At 33.3% G+C, this 23,724-nt stretch overlaps 3 protein-coding genes across 3 annotated transcripts; 1 reads left to right on the top strand and 2 right to left on the bottom strand.

Annotated features, from left to right (window-relative positions):
* Positions 1-555: 555 nt before the first annotated feature.
* LOC145613289 (glycerol-3-phosphate 2-O-acyltransferase 4-like) lies at positions 556-5,729 on the bottom strand. The gene is made up of 3 exons (XM_081668368.1): positions 4,917-5,729; positions 1,135-1,697; positions 556-1,025 (listed from the first exon to the last, which is right to left on the bottom strand). Exons 1-3 carry the CDS (start codon positions 5,535-5,537, stop codon positions 704-706), a joined length of 1,506 nt encoding a protein of 501 aa, XP_081524494.1. The 5' UTR covers positions 5,538-5,729; the 3' UTR covers positions 556-703.
* A 5,606-nt stretch (positions 5,730-11,335) lies between these two features.
* Positions 11,336-14,216, bottom strand: LOC145615385 (putative aquaporin PIP1-4). Its single transcript, XM_081670463.1, has 4 exons — positions 13,782-14,216; positions 12,662-12,957; positions 11,836-11,976; positions 11,336-11,601 (listed from the first exon to the last, which is right to left on the bottom strand). The coding sequence occupies exons 1-4, from the start codon at positions 14,104-14,106 to the stop codon at positions 11,506-11,508; spliced, it is 858 nt and encodes a 285-aa protein (XP_081526589.1). The 5' UTR covers positions 14,107-14,216; the 3' UTR covers positions 11,336-11,505.
* Positions 14,217-21,760: 7,544 nt separating this feature from the next.
* On the top strand, positions 21,761-23,535 carry LOC145614581 (photosystem II 10 kDa polypeptide, chloroplastic-like). Its single transcript, XM_081669638.1, has 5 exons — positions 21,761-21,998; positions 22,517-22,575; positions 22,842-22,897; positions 23,176-23,228; positions 23,385-23,535. Exons 1-5 carry the CDS (start codon positions 21,842-21,844, stop codon positions 23,477-23,479), a joined length of 420 nt encoding a protein of 139 aa, XP_081525764.1. The 5' UTR covers positions 21,761-21,841; the 3' UTR covers positions 23,480-23,535.
* Positions 23,536-23,724: the final 189 nt, after the last annotated feature.

Below are 23,724 nucleotides of genomic sequence, written 5' to 3'. Positions count from 1 at the left end.
AGTCTAATTATCCTCTAGGATCATAAATAGTAAAACTACACAACATGCTTATTAATTTAACAAACCCATCACCCTACTACCCTTAAACATGAAAATAAATTAATCACCTACCACTTTGAAGGGCCAATCTCAACACATTAATTATTGCACTTTAATACATTTATGCTAGCCAATTGCTAAGTCCCAATTTTATGTTCATCATGAAGTTGGTGTTGATCATGTTTTGGCCAGTTAACTAGATGAGTATAGGATCATTTCGAACCAAGTCAGTTTTTAACAATTCATTAGACAAGGATATCAAACTTATGATATATAACAAGCTAAGCATTGAACCTATAGATAAGCAGCATACCATACTTACTAAAAAAAAATACATACATAGCATATACTCAATACTCTAATAAAATTAAATTAATAAGTATAGTTTTAAAAGGATACAATTAAAATTGAGTATTAGTTACTAACTTACTACTTATGCACCCTTAAAGACCTTAATCACAATTATTTGGGTACAAAATTCAAATTACCAATTCAAAAGAAAGCTACAACAATCAATAATAATAACATTGATAATCATTTTTGTAACTAAACAATACTATCAAACTGTACTTCCAATTTCCAATTTCACCAATAATCAACCCAAAAAAACATGACTAAAACATGATAAAATTTTGTAATTTTTTAACAAGCCATTATTAAAAATCTAAATAGATTTTTTAGCAGCATGGATAGACTCAACCTTGCCATCGTTTCCACCAAGCAGCATGTACTTATCCTTCCTAGTGAACTGAGTGCACTCGAACCCTAGCACCCCGGCCAACATCTTCTGCACGTGGTTCGCCACCTCGATTGGTGTCTTTCCGCCTCCCTGGCACGTCATCTCCGGTGGCAACTTGTCTAGGAAGGTCATTTCGTATGTTGGTCTTGGGTTCATGAAGAAGAAATAAGGGTCCCAAAATTTAACCCCTCTTACTGTTGTCCCATAGAACATGTTTTGCCTGCAGTTTATTGCCACTGGAACAATTCTGTACGTTCCAAACCCAATAATACAATTGTTAGCTACGACTACGAGTATTAAGGGAAACACGTAGAATAAAAAGAGACGAAGGGAGTATTAAGTTAAAAAAAAATTACCTGTCACTTAATTCAGCAAAGAGAGCACTAAAGCGAAGCAAGTAAGGCTCACGGCAAGTAGTCCCTTCAGGGCAAATGACCAAATCACCCTTCTCAAGCAAAGCTTTAATCATATTAGCATCAGCCACACGATCTCTAGTCAAAGCAACGGCTGGGATTGGAGATATAAATCTAGAAAATTTCGACACACTATATGTAACGGTCGCAGGCTTCCTCTTAAGTGCAATAGCAATTTCAATAGGGTCAAGGGCAGTCCGATGATTACACACGTATAAGTTCCCGGGTTTCCCTGGTGATGGAGGTGGTGGCGGATCTCCTCGAATCACGAGTTTAATCCCCATCATAGCGTACGTGTATCGTACATAGCGCTCGGGTAGTGGGAGGTTGAAGTATACTCTACATATGGCTAGGATGAACCCGAATGGTATCCATATGAAGGTGATCAATGCGTTTAAAGGGTCTGGACGTTGTACTAGCCGTCCGTCGTGGAAGATGATCCTTGATTTTAATTGATCTTGTGCTACTGCCTTTGCTGATTTGTCTTTGTGCACCATGTACCCTTCCTGTACAGCACGGTTTTATTAGCTTTAGCCAAAAAACGTAATAACAAACATACTACTAGTGTAATAGAGACTATAGAGTAGTCCACACGTGATTTTGTCATAAATTGTAACACTTCTAGTTAGTTACTTGGTACAATTGTATGTACTGGCGAATAACTTTAGGGTTGTGTACGACATCAAAATGATTTATTTTATTAAGTATAAATTTGATTTATATATAGTTGGAGATGATATTAATTTTGAAAGGTGGAGCTGTATATGATTGTGATGGGCTAAATCTAATTACATAAGTGTGGATTGGTTGTGGGTGGACTTTGGACCATAAAAATAAAGGATATTAAACTTTTGGCAACGTTGAACTACTTGAAACAATTTCTATAATTGTGGACCTTAATTTATATGGTTGCCTACTTACCTTTTAGCTCAACTAATTTCCAACCCTATTAACTATATTTCATTTTTTGTATTATTGAAATTATGTAGATCGATATAACTTCTTGAAGCAATAGAAATATATAATAACTTGATCCTAAAACATCAGACAAAACTATTCTTATTCTTGATTTACACTAAAACTATTATTCTTTTTCAACACCTTTTTTTTATTAAAAAGCAAAAGGGGTAAGATAAGTTTGAGATCAATTCGATATATCAACAAGAAATATACCTTTTCACCTCCTTCAAGGAAGCAAAAATGAATTAATGATTTATGTATAGCTTAATTTGCTAAAGAAAAAAAAAATTACAACAACAAAGTGTATAATTATAAATATAATTATTTTACACAACTTATTTCTAACTTAGGATTATTTAGATTGGTGCTTTTGATTCATTGAAACGTGCATATAAAAAAAGGTTTGTGTTCGTTCCCGTTGTATATTGTACTCTCTTCCATTGGTTACGCTAACATTGGCCTAGGGTGCTGAGCAACTATATATGCGCATGCTAATTTGATACGTTATACGTAGTATATACGTTCTTTGTACTATAATTAATTTGTTAATGGTGCACCTCGTGCATACAATCATACTAGTATCAAACACTATTTTGAGTACATTTTTAATTAATTGTTTATCATAATTGAGCTATCTCTTGACAATGATGAGAGGCAGGGGATTTAGCTCATACATTATTAGTCAAAATACTACTAGGAAGACAAAATAATCTAATGCTTAATGATTATTAAGAAAACAAATGCGTGATTTTTTCCAAGTATGTGTCCACTTGCTAAAGAGTCTTCGTTCGATGATCAAATTCCAAATATATTAGTTCACCTACCAACAAACTTATCAACAAAGTGCAAGCAAAATCCAATTTCCACGACTAAGAAAAGAGTTTGATTCATTTACTTTCAAGTTTTCCCTTCCTTAGCTTGGATTCTTGTGAATTTGACTCGTGCATATATATCGTTTACTTGTATTAAAATAACGAAAACTACTATTATTGATATCTTACACTCTTTTCATTTGATGGTACGTGAAATTGTTACATTTTACTTTTAAAGACTCTGTATATATTATAAAATAATTTCAAATGTTTTCAAAAATCTCTTATGTATGACTGTATGAGCTCTTAATTCACTTACATTGTTGAAACTATATATACTACAATAAGTTTATAAAATCCAAAAATATGCCATAAGGTTTCCTTACATTTAAAATCTATAGGGTAAAATAATAGTTTTATTATATAACATGATTGCCCAGTGATGTACAAAGTAGTTGAGTAGGATCATGCCTCATTTATTTTCCAGCTCAAGAAATTCATATCTCAGTACTCGTACTAAATAAGGCGACCAACTGAAAAATAATATTCTGCTATTATTCTCAGTATAATAGTTAATCATATTTATTGTATTTTCTGAATATATTTGTCATCTGACGTATATATATCTATAACTATTACGGAGTACTACTATCACAGAGTTATGCAGGATATCAACAAATTTCAAAATTGTTTTATCTTGACAGAAATTTCATAATTGATTTAACATGGCATAAATATTCACATTATTTAGTACTCGTATCTACTTTTATGAACTAGAAAGTTAGAGAAACTAAGGAAATTCATCTTAATTAATTATGTAGGTCCAAGTTTATTATTTTTGATTAAATATATATTAAATGTGTAAAATTAATGTTGCTTACGCGAAAATCCAAAGCTTAGATACTTGATGTGACCCTAGTCTTTTGAAGAAGGTAGTTGATTCATTTTGGTTTGGTTGTTACATTTGCTAGCCCATGTGACGACTAATTAAATTTTGCAATTACTCACTCGTCGCCGCTAACACTAAACTCACATGTAACATCGTCTTATTTTCACTATTTCCATGGGTTCGTAATAGTTATTACCAAACGACACAACTCAAAGTAGCACACAGTCTACGTGACCCTAACAAACAACATCTACAACATAATTGTCTCACCGCGACAACTTAATATACTATTGGTACACACACTACAACATCAAACGATCTGTAATATTATAAAATATGTTACTGTATATATTATGAGACGGAAGGAGTAATACCAGTGCCGGCTACTAGGGGGAGCTCTTTGAGCGATCGCTCAGGGCCCCCCTTTTGTAGGGCCCCCTTTGTTTTTTTTTATATTTTTTTAAAAAAAAAACTATTTTTTGATAAATTAATGAAATGTAGTACTAATGACAAGTATAACTGCTTCTTTTTAATCTAAATAAAGATGAATCAAAAGATTAATTTAGTTAGCTTAAGTGATTTTTTTGGGTTCAAATGGAGGAAATGAAGAAGCACTAAAGCAGGGGTTTGGTTTATTTGCTTAATTTTCTTTTTGTTTTGTATTTTTAGATTTTCATTTTCTCTTTTATATGAGCTTTCATTTTCCTTTTTTCTTTTCTACTTTCTCTTTTAGTTTATTTCTTTGCTTTAGTTACCTAAATTCTACTTCGTATTATGTTAGCTTTAATTACTGAACTTCTCTTCTTTATTAATTTTGTTTATTTATTGGGTTTAAATTCTTGACTTTTTTTTTTAAATAAATAAAATGAGGTAGTGGAAATATAGCTTGTGAGGGTTTGATTGATGAATTTACTTTAAAAAAAATGCTGGGAGGATCGATTAAAATCAATAATTTTGGTGAACTTTATAATATAAAAATTTATGAAATACATTCTCATAATTTAGGGGCCTTTTTTAAGCTCCGGGCCCCTAAAATGTCCAAGACGGCGCTGAGTAATACGTACCTTACAGAGGGACATAAACTCGTGATCAGAAATGCGATCACCAAGTCCAAGATCAGGCAAATCATCACCAAACTCTTCCAAAACAACTTCCTTTTTCTTCTCCCAAACCAAAACACCTCTTCCTTTAACAAAACCAGTAGCCTTCTTAGTCTTAGGGTTAACCTCAATCTGAGTCCCTAACACCTTATCAGCACCCAAATACTCTTTAACAAAAGTTTCCACCATTATCGTCGGGTTTGCAGTCACAACAACTTTCTTACCTTCACACTTATCAAACACCTCCCAACTATCCTTCCTCACATCCGCAGCGTAGAATCTCGGGAGCACGGCCCGTGCCGCGAGTTCGATCTCGCGAACCTTAAGGCCGGCAAAGGATATGAAAATCATAGTTTGAATGGCTAACGATTCTGAGACGAATAAGTAGGAGAATATAATGAAAGGAAGTGATAAAAGGAGGAAAAACCCTCGTAAAAGACTTCCAGCTTCAACAGCGACTAACATGAAGTAAGGAAAAGATGAAGATTTCAATAAGAGTGTTCCATCTAAATCAGCTGCAACACTTTTGTATGATTTTTTTTCTGGGTTACATTCAGAAATTGGAGGAAATTTGAACTTACCCATTTTTTATTTTTATTTTTATTTTTTTTGGGGTGGATTATTATTATGAATGAAGAAAAAAGGGTGAAATGGGGGGATATATATGGAGGATAATTGAGTTTTGAGGAGAGAGAAAATGGAGGGTGTGGGTTGGCCAACGGTTGGGAAAGAAGAGGTGGTAATATCAAGTTTTTTTTATTTTTTATTTTTAGTGAATTGAAGAAAAATGTGAAGAAAAAAGGAAGAAATAAAGAAAAGAAGAAGAAGAAAGGAGAAAGAGTGGGTTGGAAGTTGAAGGTGTATTAAATGGGTTTTATTTATTGCTCCTACTATTTGGGCCCTGTTTGGTAGTAGCGTTTGAGGTATCGGTTAGCGTCTTGACCAGTCAAAACACTACCAGAAAAAATTTGAGAGTGTTTGGTAAGGTAGCGATTCTAGTAGCAGTTAGCGATAGGGGTAGCGTTTAGATAACTTTTCTCAAACGTTAAAAAGAGTAGCGTTTAGAAGTAGCGGGTAGCGTTTGACAATTTTTTATTACTTTTAAAACAATAATTATGTCAATTTTGATATGTTTTGGTATTGCAACCGCTACTTTTTCCAAACACTCATACTATCAACCGTTACCTTGACAGCTAACCTCTACCCACTACTATTTGACCGCTACTTGCTACCTTAACAGCTACCCGCTACTCGATCGCTAAAAGCTACCCGCTACCACTACTTTTGCCAAACAAGACCTTGGTGTATTAGCGTGTTGTGGGAAGTTTAAGATTTGTTTCTATGATTTCAGATGATTAATTACTTATTAGCTTAGCATGTACTAGGCTTAGTATTTAGCCGTACTATCGACCGCTACTGATGTTTGATTCGACACAACTTTAGTAAACACTCAGCTTATTCAGAAATATTGTAATACACCAATTGGATGTTGGTGTAGTGGTGATTGGGACTACACTTGATACGAAGGATCTGTATTTGATCTTTCGCAACAACAATTAGGAGGGGACTGGAACCTAACTACCCAAAACTTATCCCCGAATCCGAATTAGCTCAAAGAGTGAACCGAATGGAACAAAAAAAAAGTAATTTAATAAATTTAAGTTCAACATAGCTTTAGTTACTACTCTAGTTAGCTTAGTAGGTAAAGTCTTAAAGAAGGTACGTAAGAGTGTAAGATAATGCAACTTGAGATGACATAAAGACAAACTTTTAAATAAAACGGACGTTCAGTAAATTACTGACCATTCGTTATAAAGTGACAATAAAATGCGCAAAAGTTACACAAAAATACACAAAAGTTGTTCTGACATATATTAACAGTTATTTATGCTTAATTGATAAATTTGACAAAAGTGACAATAAATTTGACAAAAGTGACACTAAATTTGACAAAAGTGAACCCATTGTTCAGTAAATTACTGAAAATCGGGTGTATACAAAACTTTTCCTGACATAAATTTCCGTCAAATGTGAATTTAGCTAATATTATATGGTAATGTAATAAAGCGTTTTGTCATAGTGCTTATGGAGTTATGGATATGTTTTAAGCTAGGCAGTGGACATTAGTTAATTTAGCTAAGTTGTAATTTACATATGATCTGCTAGATTAAAGGACGTTGTATAAAAAAAAAAAAAAAAAAAAAAAAAAAAAAAAAAAAAAAAAAAAGAGTGTGAACAAGTTGAAACGAAATATGAATATCATGAATTTACTTCACATGGTACTTGATGGTATATATTACTACTTCAATGTGATTATACATATGTACTGTGTGAAAACTACAACTACTATATATAGTTGTAACAGTTGTAATGTCATTTAAATTATGAAAAAGCAAGCACTCATTTCTTTCATCTACATTGACTTTCATTTATTTTAACTTTCCCAAATTGTCTTTTAACTTTTTATATTGCATTTTTTGTGCAAAATATGGAGTACGAGTAAAATACGTCGTATAAATAGACAAAGTATATCCATACATTTAAGCTAGCAATGTACAATCAGTTTAATTTGGTAACCAATTATAAATAGCGGTAAGAGAATTAAGATTAGCCTAATGTTTCGGTCACTCTTTAGTCGATCTTTACTACTTATATATCAAACAAGGCACTAAGAGTCTAATTATGATTAATTGATTAGCATATAGTATTACTACTAATATAGCTTAGCTTTCTTTTAAATCAATACATTCGTTACCGATCAAAGTCATGATATTATGGTTAGAAAAACTGAAGTTTGAAAAAAGCATGAATTACAATAATAGATAAGCATTAGAATAATGATAGAGATTATACCCTAAATCAATTAGTCATATAATAAGATAAAGCTACTAGAAGTAGTTTTGTTCGGACCAACAAATTTAGAGGAAGAACCAAATCAAAGAAAGAAGGTAAAATCTTCAAGTTTCCAACTAACACATCTACTTGATTCAGAAAGTTTATTCAATGTTATCTCCCTTTTTTGCTCCCTTTTGCTACTAGTTCAACAGTTCAAAACTTAGTTTTAAGGGACACCTTTGTTTTAGATACATTGTAGGTTTATGATGAATGCTAAATGGTGGCCCTAGTTTAGGTCCAACACGGGTATGGTGTCGACTAGGACAGGTTCTCCGGAGAGAGGCGTAAGTGTACTTAAGGACCAGGAAGGTGAAAGACATATGTCTAACCACTTGATTATCATAGACGAACCTCTCTCGAAAAAATTTCCTACATATAGAACAACGATTACTGCTAGAGTAATGTCGTAGGTAACTTTCCTATAGATCACATCTGTACCATTATACCACCTCTGTTCCTTAATGTTTTCGACACTTAATTAGGTTCTCAGTACTGAATTGCGCGAGAATTAAAAGCACAAGACAAGAAAGTGTAAGGTGATGTAGTGCAAAAATTGGAGATAAGATTGGGTTATTAATTAACCAACCTACCCTCAAATAATTAAGGGTGTTTGATTTTAATTAATAATATGTTTGAACTTATTTCATTTAAAATTTTTCGAGCTTTTGAATATGTTAAATCTTATTTTGTTTGATCTTACCTAGCTTATTTTATTGAAACTTGTTTTGATAAAACAAGGCAATATAACACTAGTCAAATAGATTATGATCTCATCGTATGCAATAGTACCCCGTAACTTACAAATAAACGGTACATTATCAATTCCTTTTTAGATGACAATGACTATTAATTTCAAACGAATGAAGTACATCGTTGTTACTAGTAACAAAAGCTTTTTTCGACCTCGATAAATAAAAGCTAGATAAGAGTACTCTTCAATGAAGTAGGGTTATTAATGCTTATGAATGTGATGTAACTTTTGGATGTACCAAATTCATGAAAATTTGGTGCATTCATATTCTTTTTCATGCTAAGTTCATGCCGACCATAATAATAAGTTGTGCTTTCTATTTTATTATATTTAAGCTTACAAATTCTGAAAAAAGCTAGTTAATAAGAATTTTCATCAAGCTAGGAATAAATAGATTGCTTTAAATTTAAAGACCGCAAATTTAGATGGAGAAAATTATCAAAGTAAAGATTGCTCCATTTTAACATCTAGTTGCTAGCTATGTACTAGTATTAATAATATGCCTGCTGAATAATTAATGTCCACATGTGAAGAATTGAAAGAATAATAAAACAGAAAATGCTGTATTTTGTAGGTAAGAATTAATTGAGGGTAGGTTGGTTAAGACTTAAGGGACATTAGACAACCTTATAAAGTATGTACTGTACAAATTTTTAGTTGTTCTCCGGTACACTCAGAGTTAAGTGTATCCATAAGTATTTCTTTTTTGCTCAATTTATTATTGGTTTATCACAAATTCTTATATGTTGTGGCCAGCTATCATAGGAGCTATTTCGTTAGTGTTATAGGGGTTAGTCGATCAGTATTAATGAGATTACTTCGATAGTGATATGGGGTTATTCGGTCAATATTACAGGAGTTACTCGGTCAATATTACAGGGGTTACTTAGTCTATCAGTATAATAGCGGTTACTTTGTTCTTTTATATGTAGCCAGCCACACATAAGACGGGCTGAAAAAAAGAAAAGAAAAAAGGAAAGAAGTTGTTTCAGGAAGGGAAAAAAAAAGTTATATTGGCTACATTTAACTCTGGTGTGTACTCATGCGTGAACAAAATAGAGGTGTTGAGTAGTATATGTACAGTTGTAGATAGAAGTGTGTGTACAGTTGTAGAAGTGTATACAGTTGTTAGTTAACATGTTTGTCTAGGAAATGTTAATTCATACCATAATTATCGACAAACAACACTTTATAGTCGAACAGCGACAGTGGTTTAATGCCTTCAACTGTACTTACGGCCTACCATTATATGCTAATGCTAATGCTAATGCTAATGCTAATGCTAATGCTGCTGCACAGTGCCCATAAGACCATACGCTTGAGTTATACTCTTAAATGGTTTACAATGGCTAAACCAAAAGTTACAAATATGGCCTAGCTCGACTAGACTTGAATTTGGCCCTATTGGTGCCTTTGATTGTACTTATGGCTTACTAAATTGGCTAGTTCAACATCACTCGAATGTATATGACTATACTTGGACCGAATTTGATCCATATGTCCCGCTTGTCAACTTTATTAATTGAAGAGGTCAAGGCCCACTGTTCACTCTATTGAACCCTAATGTTGTGCATATGTGTGTTGTCTCTCATTATAAAAGAAGACAAATATAAACAATTGGATATGTTGTCCAAATTCAGTCTTATCTATTCTCAACTTAAGTTAGCCACTTATTTTAAAATGGTTTTAGGATATAGCCTCATTTTAAAACTGGTACGTCACAAATAGAGTATATATCCAACCTTATTTATCGCGATATGCTCTTGTATTAATTTATCGAGTTCCACATAGTGACATTTTTTTTATTGTTGCCTATTGTCAATTATGATCCAAACGGCATTTATGAACATCAACCCATCCTAGAAAAGCTCATTGGATGTAAAAACTCTTTATTAAAAAAAAAAATGGAGACTTTTGGATATGAATTCATGGTAAGGGGCTCAGTCAAACATCACATGCATAGTGATTGGGAACGAATAGTATTGAGGAAAAGAGGCCTAAGAGGGGTCTACCATTTTTTGTTGTGGTAGACAATGAACACAGCCCTAAGAAGTTTGTGTATGAAAGCCATATGTTCAGTTTTCTTCTGGCCCCAATTATGGGTTTGCTAGCCGTACTTCACCCATATACCCTTGGAATGGGCCTCTTGTTGTAGGTTTAGTATCATTCATTTGTCTAAATGGATCTATTTTACCAATCACCTTTTAAATGGGCTCTATTAACAGTGCACTTACCTGGGTGTTTTGTCACAATAAAGTAATAAACTGCTTAAGCGTGTCGGTTACGAGTTAATTTTCTAAGCATAAATCTCAATCCATTTAATTTAAGATCGGGTTTGTGCCTCCTTAATTAATTAATCGAGTCAAGAATCCTTGACTCAAACCAACTTATTTTGATTTGTGTTCATATCGGATTTTCGTGCTGTGTCAGCTTTTCCTAGGCTCAGTGTTGCTACAACCACATTACCGATTTGACATAGCCAAAAGCTTTTTCATTCACAATTAAGCTGGAGACAATACTTTGGTGTGCTCTTTGTTACACAATATCAATAGCCAGTTAGCCACACTTGGTAGTAGAACTGTAGAACTGCTCCTGAAGTAGCCTCAGCTAGTTATATTCCCATGGTTAAAAATGACATCAGATTCGTATATGATAACTGATGATTGTAATGGAGGATTGAAGAGAACAAAAGTCATAATACGACATAGCAGATTTGGGGGCTTTGTAGCTTTTAACATTGAAAAACAATTTAGAAGCTGCCATTAAATTAAGCATAATAAATCAAGTTAAGATATTCACATCCTCATACAACAACTTCATTACAAAAACATCGTAACAAAAAATAGATAATACGTCCTTGAACACACAAGCATAAACAGCAACAGACGATTCTGGAAACATCCGTTCTTAAGATCCAGACTTGAATGGAATAGCCCTGATCACCACCTGGTGGTACAATGCAGCCAAAGCAGCTCCGATGAAGGGTCCAACCCAGAAAACCCACTGCACATGCACGAGGAAAACAGTCATTAGAGTCAAGTATACAAAAGAACGACGGCACTAGTGGAGATTAATTAGTCACATTAGTAGGGAGGGAAATGGGGCTGCCACTCATTGTCTCCATATGAATTTATAGTTTTGCAACAAATAGCTCATTAATGCTTAATATGTGCATCTAATAATAAGAAATAATAACATAATACGACAATAAGTGGTAGCTAGGTCGAGTAGACATACATGGTGATCCCAAGCATGGTCTTTGTTGTAGATGATGGCAGCACCGAGACTCCTGGCAGGGTTGATGCCGGTACCTGTGATGGGGATGGTGGCCAAGTGAACCAAGAACACGGCGAATCCAATAGGCAGTGGTGCCAAAATCTGCATTTATTTAGCAACAGGAGTACTATAAGTTACCATAATTATACTGCAGTAGTAAACAGAACAAGTCATTTACAATCTTTAGACCCTGATGTTAACATTCCACCACCCTGATATAAATTCAGGTGGTACAACAAATCAAGATAGCCAATTAATATCACTGCAAACTCAGATAGTACTGTGTTAAGCAACATTTATAGCTTGCTTACCAATTAAGGGGTGTTTATGTGAAAATTAAAGAAGCTTTTCAGTTATCACATCATTTTTCCCCCAGATATACTCATGTATGCTTATTGCTTTAGCCATCTCAATATATCACACATATAATCCTCAAATCCAAATTATTGTCTTAAATTTAGCCAAATTAACCTCATTATGACATTAAGCAATTAATCACATTTATTGATGGTTTGTCTTATGAGCAACAATTCAGAGTAATCTAGGAGAATTTAGAGCTCTCATACAGGTGTTCAGGTCAGGTTTGAGCAAATAATGTTATATTGGGTCAATTATACTTGGATTAATTGTAATGAACTAATGATGCATGAAATTTATGCAATACATCTACTACTCCCTCCATCCTTTGATAAAATGCTCATTTATTTCTCATTTTTCACGGGAATTAAGGAGTGTAACACTTAAAATAAAATGAAGTAGAAGAAGAGAGAAGAAAGAAAAGGCTTACAGGAACATGGGAGTCCCTAGCACTCCTCTTAGCATCAGTAGCAGAGAAAACAGTGTAGACAAGAACAAAAGTGCCAACAATCTCAGCACCAAGACCATCACCTTTGGTATAGCCATGGTTAACCACATTGGCTCCACCACCCTGCATTTCATAGATGTTTGGCTGGAACCCCTTAACCACACCAGCACCACAGATGGCTCCTAAACATTGCATTATCATGTAAAACATAGCCCTTGTTAAGGACAGTTTCCTTGCCAATAGCAGACCAAATGTCACTGCTGGGTTTATGTGACCACCTGTCCAATAGATTCACAAACTTTGTTCAGTTTAACCTTTATTAACCCAAATTTTAACATTTATCTATTAACCACTGCTATTAATTGCATTTTACAGATGAAGGAAAAATAAAAATAAAACACTTTCATTATCCTTCTACCTTAATTTTTTTGTTAACTTGAAGGTTTTTTTCTTAATAATATAATCCCTAAAACCTTAAACATCTAAGCTCCCAAATTTTACCCCATAAAGCTGATAACTTTCTTAAAATAAAAAATTATTAACCAAAAATAGAGCATACACTAACTTAATTAACCATTGCACTTAATTACATTTACCAGGAAAATGTAAAAATTGACACTTTCTTTGTCTTTTCATCTTAATCTCTACCTTTAAAGCTCAATTCTATATTATTTTTAAGCATAAAACAGAAGCTAATGTTTTTAAACTAAACTGAAAAGGGGAAAAAAAAAAAAAAAAAAAAAAACAAGTTTATGAATGTTATTTAAACCTGAAACAAAAAATGAAAGATAACCCAGAAATAGCTTTCATCTAACACACATTTGCATACAAAAGCTCAAGTTCTACAAATCAACCAAAAACATAAAAAATAAAAATTCAGGCCTTTTATTCTATAAAAAAAATAAACAATTAAAAAAAAAAAAAAAACTTAAATTTTTCTTAGAACTTGATGCTTCAAACCTAAACTCACAACATTAATCAAAAACATAAAAAAAATCCAAGAAAAACCCAGAAGCAATTACAAGATCTAATGAACTAAGAACACAAAATCAACCCATAAAGTTCAAATCTTTACCAAAAAAAAGGGTTTAAAAAAACTGACCTGAAATACCAGCAGTGCAGTAAACAAGAGCAAAGATCATACCACCAAAAGCCCAAGCAATACCCTGAATACCAACAGAAGCACACATATTGGGAGCTCTTTTAACACCCATGACAGTTAATACAGTTATGTAAAGGAACAAGAATGTTGCCATAAACTCAGCAATTCCAGCCCTCCAAAAAGACCATGATTGCAGCTCCCCTGGCTCAAACAATGGTGCTGGTGGTGGCTCTTTGTAGTCCTTTGATTGTGCTGATGTTCCCAATGGTTGCCTTTCTGAGTACTTGTTTGCTCCTAATCTTACATCTTCTTCTTTCCCCTCCATTTTCCTTACTTTCTCTCTCTAACTTACTTACTTTCTCTCTCTAGAAAGCTCTGAAATTGTCTAGAATTTGATGATAAAAGGAAGTAAGGTGTGTTGTTGGGAGTGAGAGAAAGAGATGGGAGAGTGTGTTTTTATAGGGAAAGATGATTGCTTTATGGGTGGGAGTGTGTGTGAGTACTGGCTAGTAACTTCTATTAACAACAAAAACAAAAACAGGGGATTCTTTTTAGTTTAATTAATTGCATTTTTATGAATGATTAATTATGAAAAAAGGTTGTTGCTTTTTCAATTGACAACTATGGCCTGAGAGTTGTTAGCAACGGTCGATGGCCAAAATGGACATTTGACAAAATTAATATATGCAATAAAATATAAAATACTCACAAATTTACCAAGTTTTAAGTTTAAATAAGATAAACTAGATAGGATAAAAGCTCGTAAAGTTTTATAATACGACTTTTCAGTAAGGTTTACTCCATATATAAGATTAATTTATGAGTTTATGATACTCTTTACCTCATTTTATACATTTTGAAAGTTGTTATATTATATATACGCAATAATTTCTTACTTCATAGTTTGTTTGTCTAATCATATTTCCTTGCATCAGATGCATGTTTTTCAAATTCTTCATTGCTATGTCATTGAACATGCTCAAAATATTGAAATCTGATGTCATTACATTGTGTAAAGTAGTTTGAGTCGTTACAAATTTGACTTCTTCGGAGGAAAAGATGACAATAGCAAGTTAGCAACTCAAGGGCTAATAATGATATTCATAGTAAGATGAATATACCATCACCAAATACAAAACAATAAAGATTACTAAATTTAGCTAAAAGAAAGAATTTACTAAGATTAGTACTCGTAAATTCGTAATAATAAAGTAAATAAAGAAGAATATTAAGAGGGTATTAAAAATGGGATTAGTGAAGATGTTTCCAGAAAATGGCAGAATACATAAAGACATGTCTGTGTCACGAGTCTGCCCTAATTGTTATTCCACCTAACCTCCCACTCATTGTCTGTTTTTTTACTCTTTGTTGGATTGAATTTTACCTCAACCTTCAATTTACTGCTAAGAAAAAAAAAAATAATTATAAAAAAATAAAAAAAAATAAAAAAAAAAGGTGGCAAATGAAAGATTACAAAATAGAAAGTGGGACAGTCCCCAGAAAATTGGTCCTGGAAGAAAGTGGGACGGTCTAGACTACCCGTTGGGCGGTGGGTCAAGCAACAAGCCAACCAACACTCTCCAACTCACCATTTTCTTATTTTGTTTTTTATTTATTTTTTTTTATATTTACTAATTAGGTCTTATTCTTTTGAGCTGATGTGATTTGCTCTGTTAAAATCTATTCTATTGAGTATAATCTGCTCTATTTTGCTATGCACTGTATCTCAAAAGAACAGAGCCTTACTCTATATATAAACTAAAGGATTGTGAATAAAATATTCCCTCCATCTTTTTTTTTTTTTTACAATGCTCACTTTTTATTTTTAAGTGCTCAAAAATAATGTTCTCACTTTGGGCATGTTCACATTTACTGAATTGAGCTGAATTGGACTGAATTGAACTAAAATAAATATTTTATGAGAGAAGAAAATTAAAAGCTGAATTAAATCGAATTGAACTGAAAATAAGCTGAAGTGAACACGCCCTTTATTTCCCATGAAATTACATTTATAGATGTTACGAAATGATCAAAATAACCTCAATTTTCTTTGTCTTTATTACTTAAAGTATCCAAACTACTTTCCATTATCTCTTAAACTTTGTGCATTTATCCATGTGCATGTAATTCATGTACTTAGAATTATTATTAGTGGTTCACTCAATTTAAAAGTACTTTTTTTTTTTTTTGGTACTTCTCTATATTTTTAACTTTCTACCTACTCCCTCCGTGTTTTTTTAAGTGATACATACTGACCGGCACACAGTTTTAGGCAATTTAATTGACTTAAATAAAATAAGAGGTAAGTGGGGTAGTGGAGTATTAAAAAATTGTTAAAGAAAGATAGTGGGGTTAATAGTTTATTGAAAAGTAATATATGTGAGAGGAAAGATATAATAAAAAAGTAGTATTAAGTTTGGGTGGGGACCATGAGAGGAGAGAGATATAATATTTTAATATATTGTTTTGCCAAAAAAGAAAATGTATCACTTAAAAAAACACAGCCGGAAATGGAAAATGTATCACTTAAAAAACACACGGAGGGAGTACGAGTATTACAAACGAGCATTATAAAAAGAGACAAGAGACGGAGGGTACATTGTACATACTATGTAAAAAGAAGGGGGAAAAAAATCCAACATCTATACAACTATAACCAAATCAGTTATGGCCATATTTTTTTTTAATTTAAAAATTAAAAAAAAAATTAAATTTAAAAAAAAAAAAAAAAAACCGAATTACTGAATATCAAGCTGTATGGACAATAGCTAATTGGACTGGCATTTCCTGTTCGAAACTGGGACCCACTCTAACAGTTATACACTGTATCAATAACTATATACTAAAAGACACACCAGCAATGACACGTGTCATCTCCTGGTGTGTCTTTAGTATTTATTTATTTTTTTAATTTAGAAAATTTTATTTAAAGAAGTTATTTAAAAGAAAAGTTTTTTTTGTCAACCAAATAAACAAACAATAATATATTTACCTTTGTTATGTTATTACCCAATTAAGTACGGATTAAAAAGGACATAAATAATCTTTTTACAGAAGTGTAATTATGGTGGAATATAATTTATTCTACAAAGATATTAACTTTTTATTTTGTATGCCATAAATGCATAAATTAATTTATAAAAAGAAAATATGGAGTAATTAAAATAACCGTACATGGCACGGGATCTAATCTAGTAGTTGTATAGAGTTGGGGCCGCCCTTAGCCAATCATAGCTAGAGGAAATACCACAAATAATGTCACAACAAAATTAATATACGAGTAGTATTCAAGAATGTACTACTATTAAAATTATATTAAAATTTGTTCTTTAAAACAGAATTATCATCTAAAGATTATCATGAATTCCGTAATCTCATCCAACAACTGCCTAATTTTTTCGGTCCCTGAAAAAAAAAAAAAGGATTTCCGTGATAAAAATGGTTAATCACATTGCACATAAAAGAGAACATAATGGCATGAGGACAAATATGGATCGACCAAGGCTATGAATATGGAATGCTTACCCCCATCGACCGGGCCCAGAAACCTCAAATTTTCCTCAAAGAGCGTGGATTATAGCCTTTAATATTTTAAATTTGTTTGACCTTTTTTCGCCCGGAAATAAAAATTGCGGAGACGTTTACCATGGTCCCTAATATCCTCCGGGAGTCAAATTGGGTTGGTGGAACATCCAATATGCCATTAAACGGTCATTTTACCCGTTCACAACTTGTAGTGATTTCGTAAACTCAAGCTTAAGACAACATATAATGATCATATATGGTTTCAAACGACATTATATAACCACGAGATGTATCCCTTAAGGTTTCAAGGTTTTTCGCCACCGGGCCCAGAAACCTTAAATTTTCCTCAAAAAGCGTGGATTGTAGCCTTCAATTTTTTGATTTTTTTTTTACCTTTTTTCGCCCGGAAATAAAAATTGCCGAAATGTTAACTATGGTCCTTAATATCCTCCGGGATTCAAATTAGGTCGATGAAAATTTCCAATATACCCTTAAACGGTCATTTTACCCGTTCACAACTTGCAGTGATTTTGTAAACTCAAGCCTACGACGTACGTTTATGACAACATATAATGATCATATATGGTTTCAAACGGTATTATATGACACCGAGATATATTCCCTAGGCTTTCAACACTTTTCGCCACCGGACCCCAAAACCTCAAAAATTTCTTAAAAAAACGTGGATTATAGCACTCAATATTGTAATTTTTTGACCTTTTTTCGCCCGAAAATAAAAATTATTGAGAAGCTTACCATGGTCTCTAATACCCTCCAAGAGTCCAATTGGGTCGGTGGAACCATCCAATATGCCCTTAAACGGTCATTTTACCCGTTTGCAATTTGCACCGATTTTGTAAACTCAAGCATACCATGGACGTTTATAACAACACATAATGATCATATATGGTTTCAAACGGCATTATATGACCCCGAGATTTATTCTTTAGGGTTTCAAGGCTTTTCGCCACCGGGCCCCGAAACCTCAAAATTTCCTCAAAAAACGTGGATTATAACCTTCAATTTTGTAATTTTTTTGACTTTTTTTTCGCCCAAAAATAAAAATTGCCGAGAAGTTTACAGTAGACCCTAATATCCTCCGGGAGTCTAATTGGGTCGGTGTAACCATCCAATATGTCCTTACACGGTCATTTTACCCGTTTACAACTTGTAGTGATTTCGTAAACGTACTCAAGTCTACCACGGACATTTATGACAACATATAATGATCATATATGGTTTCAAACGGCATTATACGACCCCCGAGATATATTCCTTAGGGTTTCAAGGCTTTTCGCCACCGGGCCACAAAACCTCAATTTTTCCACAAAAAACGTGGATTCCTTCAATTTTGTAATTTTTTGATCTTTTTTCGCCCAGAAGTAAAAGTTGTCGAGATGTAAACCATGATCCCTTATATTCTCCGGGAGTCAAATTGGGTCAATGGAACCGTCCAATATGCCCTAAAACGGTCATTTTACTCGTTCACAACATCCAGTGATTTCGTAAACTCAAGTCTACCACGTATGTTTATGACAACATATAATGATCATATATGGTTTGAAACGGTATTATATGACACCGAGATATATATTCCTTAGGGTCTCAACACTTTTCGTCACCAGATCCCAAAACTTCCAAATCTCTTAAAAAAACGTGGATTATAGCATTCAATATTGTAATTTTTTTACCTTTTTTCGCCTGGAAATAAAAATTGTAAAAAAGCTCACCATGGTCCCTAATACCCTCCAAGAGTCCAATTGGGTCGGTGGAACCATCCAATATGCCCTTAAACAGTCATTTTATCCGTTTGCAATTTGCAACGATTTTGTAAACTCAAGCCTACCACGGACGTTTATGTCGACATATAATGATCATATATGGTTTCAAACGACATTATATGACCCTGAGATTTGTCCCTAAGGGTCTCAAGACTTTTCGCCATCAGGCCCCGAAACCTCAAAATTTCCTCAAAAAGCGTGGATTATAGCCTTCAATTTTGTAATTTTTTTGACCTTTTTTCGCCCAAAATTAAAAATTGACAAGATGTTTACCGTGGACCCTAATATCCTCCGAGAGTCAAATTGGGTCGGTGGAACCATCCAATATGCCCTTAAACGGTCATTTTACCCGTTCACAACTTGTAGTGATTTCGAACGGCATTATACAATGATCATATATGGTTTCAAACGGCATTATATGACCCCGAGATGTATCTCTTAGGGTTTCAAGGTTTTCCGCCACCGGGCCTCAAAACCTCAAATTTCCTCAAAAAACGTGGATTATAGCCTTCAATTTTGTAATTTTTTGATCTTTTTTCGCCCGGAAATAAAAGTTGTCGAGATGTTTACCATGATCCCTTATATTCTCCGGGAGTCAATTTAGGTCGGTGGAACCATCCAATATGCCCTTAAATGGTCATTTTACCCGTTCACAACTTGCAGCGATTTCGTAAACTCAAGCCTAACAGGTACATTTATGACAACCTAAAATGATCATATATGGTTTCAAATGTCATTATATGATCCCGAGATGTGTCTCTCTTAGGTTTTCAAGGTTTTTCGCCACCGGGCCCTAAAACCTCAAATTAATTGTTGTAATGTTTATCGTGGATCCTAATATCCTCCGAGAGTCAAATTGGGTCGGTGGAACCATCCAATATGCCCTTAAACGGTCATTTTACCCGTTCACAACTTGTAGTGATTTCGTAAACTCAAGTCTACCACGAACGTTTATGACAACATATAACGATCATATATGGTTTAAACGACATTATATGACCCCGAGATGTATCCTTTTGGGTTTCATGGCTTTTTGCCACCGGACCCCGAAACCTCAAATTTTCCTCAAAAAACGTGGATTATAGTATTCAATTTTGTAATTTTTTGATCTTTTTTTCGCCCGGAAATAAAAGTTTCCGAGATATTTACCATGATCTCTTATATTCTTCGGGAGTCAAATTGGGTCGGTCGAACCGTACAATATGCTCTTAAACGGTCATTTTACCCGTTCACAACTTGCAGTGATTTAGTAAACTCAAACTTACTACGTACGTTTATGACAACATATAATGATCATATATGGTTTCAAACGGCATTATATGACACCGAGATATATTCCTTAGGCTTTCAACACTTTTCGCCATCGGACCCCAAAACCTCAAAATTTCTTAAAAAAACGTGGATTATAGCACTCAATATTGTAATTTTTTGACCTTTTTTCGCCCGAAAATAAAAATTGTTGAGAAGCTTACCATGGTCTCTAATACCCTCCAAGAGTCCAATTGGGTCGGTGGAACCATCCAATATGCCCTTAAACGGTCATTTTACCGGTTTGCAATTTGCACCGATTTTGTAAACTCAAGCATACCATGGACGTTTATAACAACACATAATGATCATATATGGTTTCAAACGGCATTATATGACCCCGAGATTTATTCCTTAGGGTTTCAAGGCTTTTTGCCACAAGCCCCTTATACCTCAATTTTTTTTTAAAAAGCGTGGATTCTAGCATTTATTTTTGTAATTTTTTTTACCTTTATTCGCCCGTGAATAAAAATTACCAAGATGTTTACCATGGTACCTAATAGCCTCCAGGAGTCTAACTGGGTCGGTGGAACCATTCAATATGCCCTTAAACGGTCATTTTATCCGTTCACAATTTGCAATGATTTCGTAAACTCAAGCCTACCATGGACGTTTATAACAACATATAATGATCATATTCGATTTCAAACGACATTATATGACCCTGAGATGTATCCCTTAGGGTTTCAAGGTTTTTCGCCACCGAGCCCTAAAACCTCAAATTTTCCTCAAAAAGCGTGGATTATAGTCTTCAATTTTGTAATTTTTTTACCTTTTTTCTTCGAAAATAAAAATTGCCGAGATATTTACCATGGTCCCTAATACCTTCCGGGAGTCCAATTGGGTGGGTGGTACCATCCAATATGCCTTAAAACGGTCAATTTACCCGTTCGAAACTTACATCGATTTCGTGAACTGAAGCCTACCACAGACATTTTTGACAACATATAATGGTCATATATGGTTCCAAACGTCATTATATGACCCTAAGATGCATCCCCTAGGGTCTCAAGACGTTTCATTAACGGGCCCCGTAACATCAAAAATTCCTCATAAAACTAGCGTTCAATTTTGAAATTTTTTCACCCTTTCTATTACATTCAAAAAAAAAAAAGAAGTGATATATTCAAAATAATAATAATTATAATAGTAATAATAATAATAATAATAATAATAATAATAGTAATAGTAATACCGAAAAATAAAATGATAAATGGTGAGGAATAAAAGGCTAAGAAATGAGATTTTAGATAATGTTGGGAATATCATATCTTAAACACGTCCACATATTCCATGCCACGTGTATAAACCACAATCACCATTTTTGTACTTGGTAACATTGAGTAGCTTTAATAATAGTCACTTGTATGTGCAATTGAACCTAACAATAAACATTAGTATAGGAGCAATTACACAGAAAAATAGTAATTAAGGAAGCAAAAAACAATGGCAACCTCAGTGATGTCTTCATTGAGCTTGAAGCCTTCTTCATTGGGTGTTGAAAGTAAGGCTGTCAAAGGTTTGCCTTCTCTTTCAAGATCTTCAGCCTCTTTCACTGTTCGTGCCAGTGGTGTCAAGAAGATCAAGACTGACAAACCCTTCGGTATGTATTTAATTATTGATATCTAGTAGATGTATAAAATATTTACGTTAAATATAACTTTTAAGTTCATAAATTTTTATATAGAGCAATTTCAATTTATTTTTTGTTTAGGTTAATTAGTTATTTAGTTATGATTGGTGTAGATAAAGAAATCAATTGCATATTTTTAGGAGTAAGATGTAGTATGATATTTATTGTAAACTATATTAGAATAAAGAAAATATTAGAAACATTTAAGAGTGATGAGAAATGATTTTGGATGGAAATAAGTTTTGTTTATGTATAGGTATATAGATAGGTAACCCAACTTATTTAAGACTTAACTCAATTATAACCTAACTTGTTCCTACCATTATGATTAAACCGACTCGATTTTAACCTGATATGATTTGAACTGAAACTCACTTCAAACTGGATAAACATGTTTTCGAATCAATATAGTTCAATCCAAATCGATTATGACCTGAACCGATCCCGACCCCAAGATGTTAACAAAATATTATTGCTATTTTATGTAGGAATTGGCGGAGGCATGGAGTTGAGGGATGGTGTTGATTCATCTGGAAGGAAGGGAAGGGTAGGTGTTTTGTCCATCACAAAATTCTTACTTCCTCCGTATTATTAAATGCATTACTTTATCTTTCACCTAATATTTCTTATTTTCTAGATATGCATACTTGAAATTAAATTTTAGTAGTGCGCATCAATTTTTTTTGTTTTTCAATATTTTTCATTGTGGTTGAACTTATTAGAATTATCTTAATAAGATTGTGAAGAGTTGAGGGTTATATTGATTCATTTTACCTTTTTGTATATTGATGTTCTATTTGGGAACGAATGCAGGGCAAAGGTGTTTACCAATTTGTTGACAAATATGGTGCCAATGTTGATGGTTACAGGTTAGGGACTCCCTATTTTAATTTTCTATTCGAGAGTAGATATAACTATTTCTTATGTACATAGTTTCTTAAAAATGCTCTTAAGTAATTAAGTACTGTATTACGATATTGATTATTATTATTATTTTTTTTTTTTTTTGCTAAAATCATCTATCTCAATGTCAACTTTTCATGATTTATACGATTATTATTAATTAAATTTATCATTGGTTTAATATTGAAAGACATTGATTTACGAGTATTTACCGATTTCTTACTTTCACCCCAATTATGTGCAGTCCAATCTACAACGAAGAGGAGTGGTCTCCTAGTGGTGATGTCTACGCTGGCGGTATGCTTCATTTTAAACGCTATTGCAGATATATATTTGAAATTTACATCAAACAACATTGCAGAATTTTTTTTGTAATTTTATAAAAATCATTTTATGTACTTTTTAGTAAAATTATGCTAAAACAACTTATTTTTTTATTGGATAAACTTGTAGGTACCACTGGCCTATTGATATGGGCTGTGACTCTAGCCGGACTCCTTGCTGGTGGTGCATTGCTTGTTTACAACACAAGTGCCTTGGCTCAATAAACAATTTTATGTTATTTTTGTGTATTAAGTTTATTGATTAGCCAATTATAAACTACTGGTATAAAAATGACATGTAAAATACTTTGTGCAATCATGGATCATATTTTAGTACTGTAATTGATTATGTGAAATATCTTGTTGTGTACTACTTGCATTTACGACCAAACTAATTGTTCTACTTGAGCTCTATGTTACTCATTCATCTCATTGTATCCAATTTTTAAGTAATTGTAACATTCAACGGA

The sequence above is a fragment of the Chenopodium album genome, chromosome 25, assembly GCF_948465745.1.
Source record: "Chenopodium album chromosome 25, dcCheAlbu1.1, whole genome shotgun sequence".
NCBI lineage: Eukaryota > Viridiplantae > Streptophyta > Magnoliopsida > Caryophyllales > Amaranthaceae > Chenopodium > Chenopodium album.
Note: the sequence above shows the minus strand (reverse complement) of the source record. Positions and strands in the feature narration are given on the sequence as shown.

Excerpts from the sequence above, each read along its gene's own strand:
- LOC145613289 (XM_081668368.1), bottom strand. The coding sequence starts at position 5,537 with ATGGGTAAGTTCAAATTTCCTCCAATTTCTGAATGTAACCCAGAAAAA. Across the intron at positions 1,698-4,916 it reads AGTTTATGTCCCTCTGTAAG|GAAGGGTACATGGTGCACAA; the intron begins GTACGTATTACT and ends CGTGCTGTACAG. Across the intron at positions 1,026-1,134 it reads TTTGCTGAATTAAGTGACAG|AATTGTTCCAGTGGCAATAA; the intron begins GTAATTTTTTTT and ends TGGAACGTACAG.
- LOC145615385 (XM_081670463.1), bottom strand. The coding sequence starts at position 14,106 with ATGGAGGGGAAAGAAGAAGATGTAAGATTAGGAGCAAACAAGTACTCA. Across the intron at positions 11,977-12,661 it reads CTAGGGACTCCCATGTTCCT|ATTTTGGCACCACTGCCTAT; the intron begins GTAAGCCTTTTC and ends AAATAAATGCAG. Across the intron at positions 11,602-11,835 it reads ACCATGCTTGGGATCACCAT|TGGGTTTTCTGGGTTGGACC; the intron begins GTATGTCTACTC and ends GTGCATGTGCAG.
- LOC145614581 (XM_081669638.1), top strand. The coding sequence starts at position 21,842 with ATGGCAACCTCAGTGATGTCTTCATTGAGCTTGAAGCCTTCTTCATTG. Across the intron at positions 22,576-22,841 it reads CATCTGGAAGGAAGGGAAGG|GGCAAAGGTGTTTACCAATT; the intron begins GTAGGTGTTTTG and ends GAACGAATGCAG. Across the intron at positions 23,229-23,384 it reads TGGTGATGTCTACGCTGGCG|GTACCACTGGCCTATTGATA; the intron begins GTATGCTTCATT and ends ATAAACTTGTAG.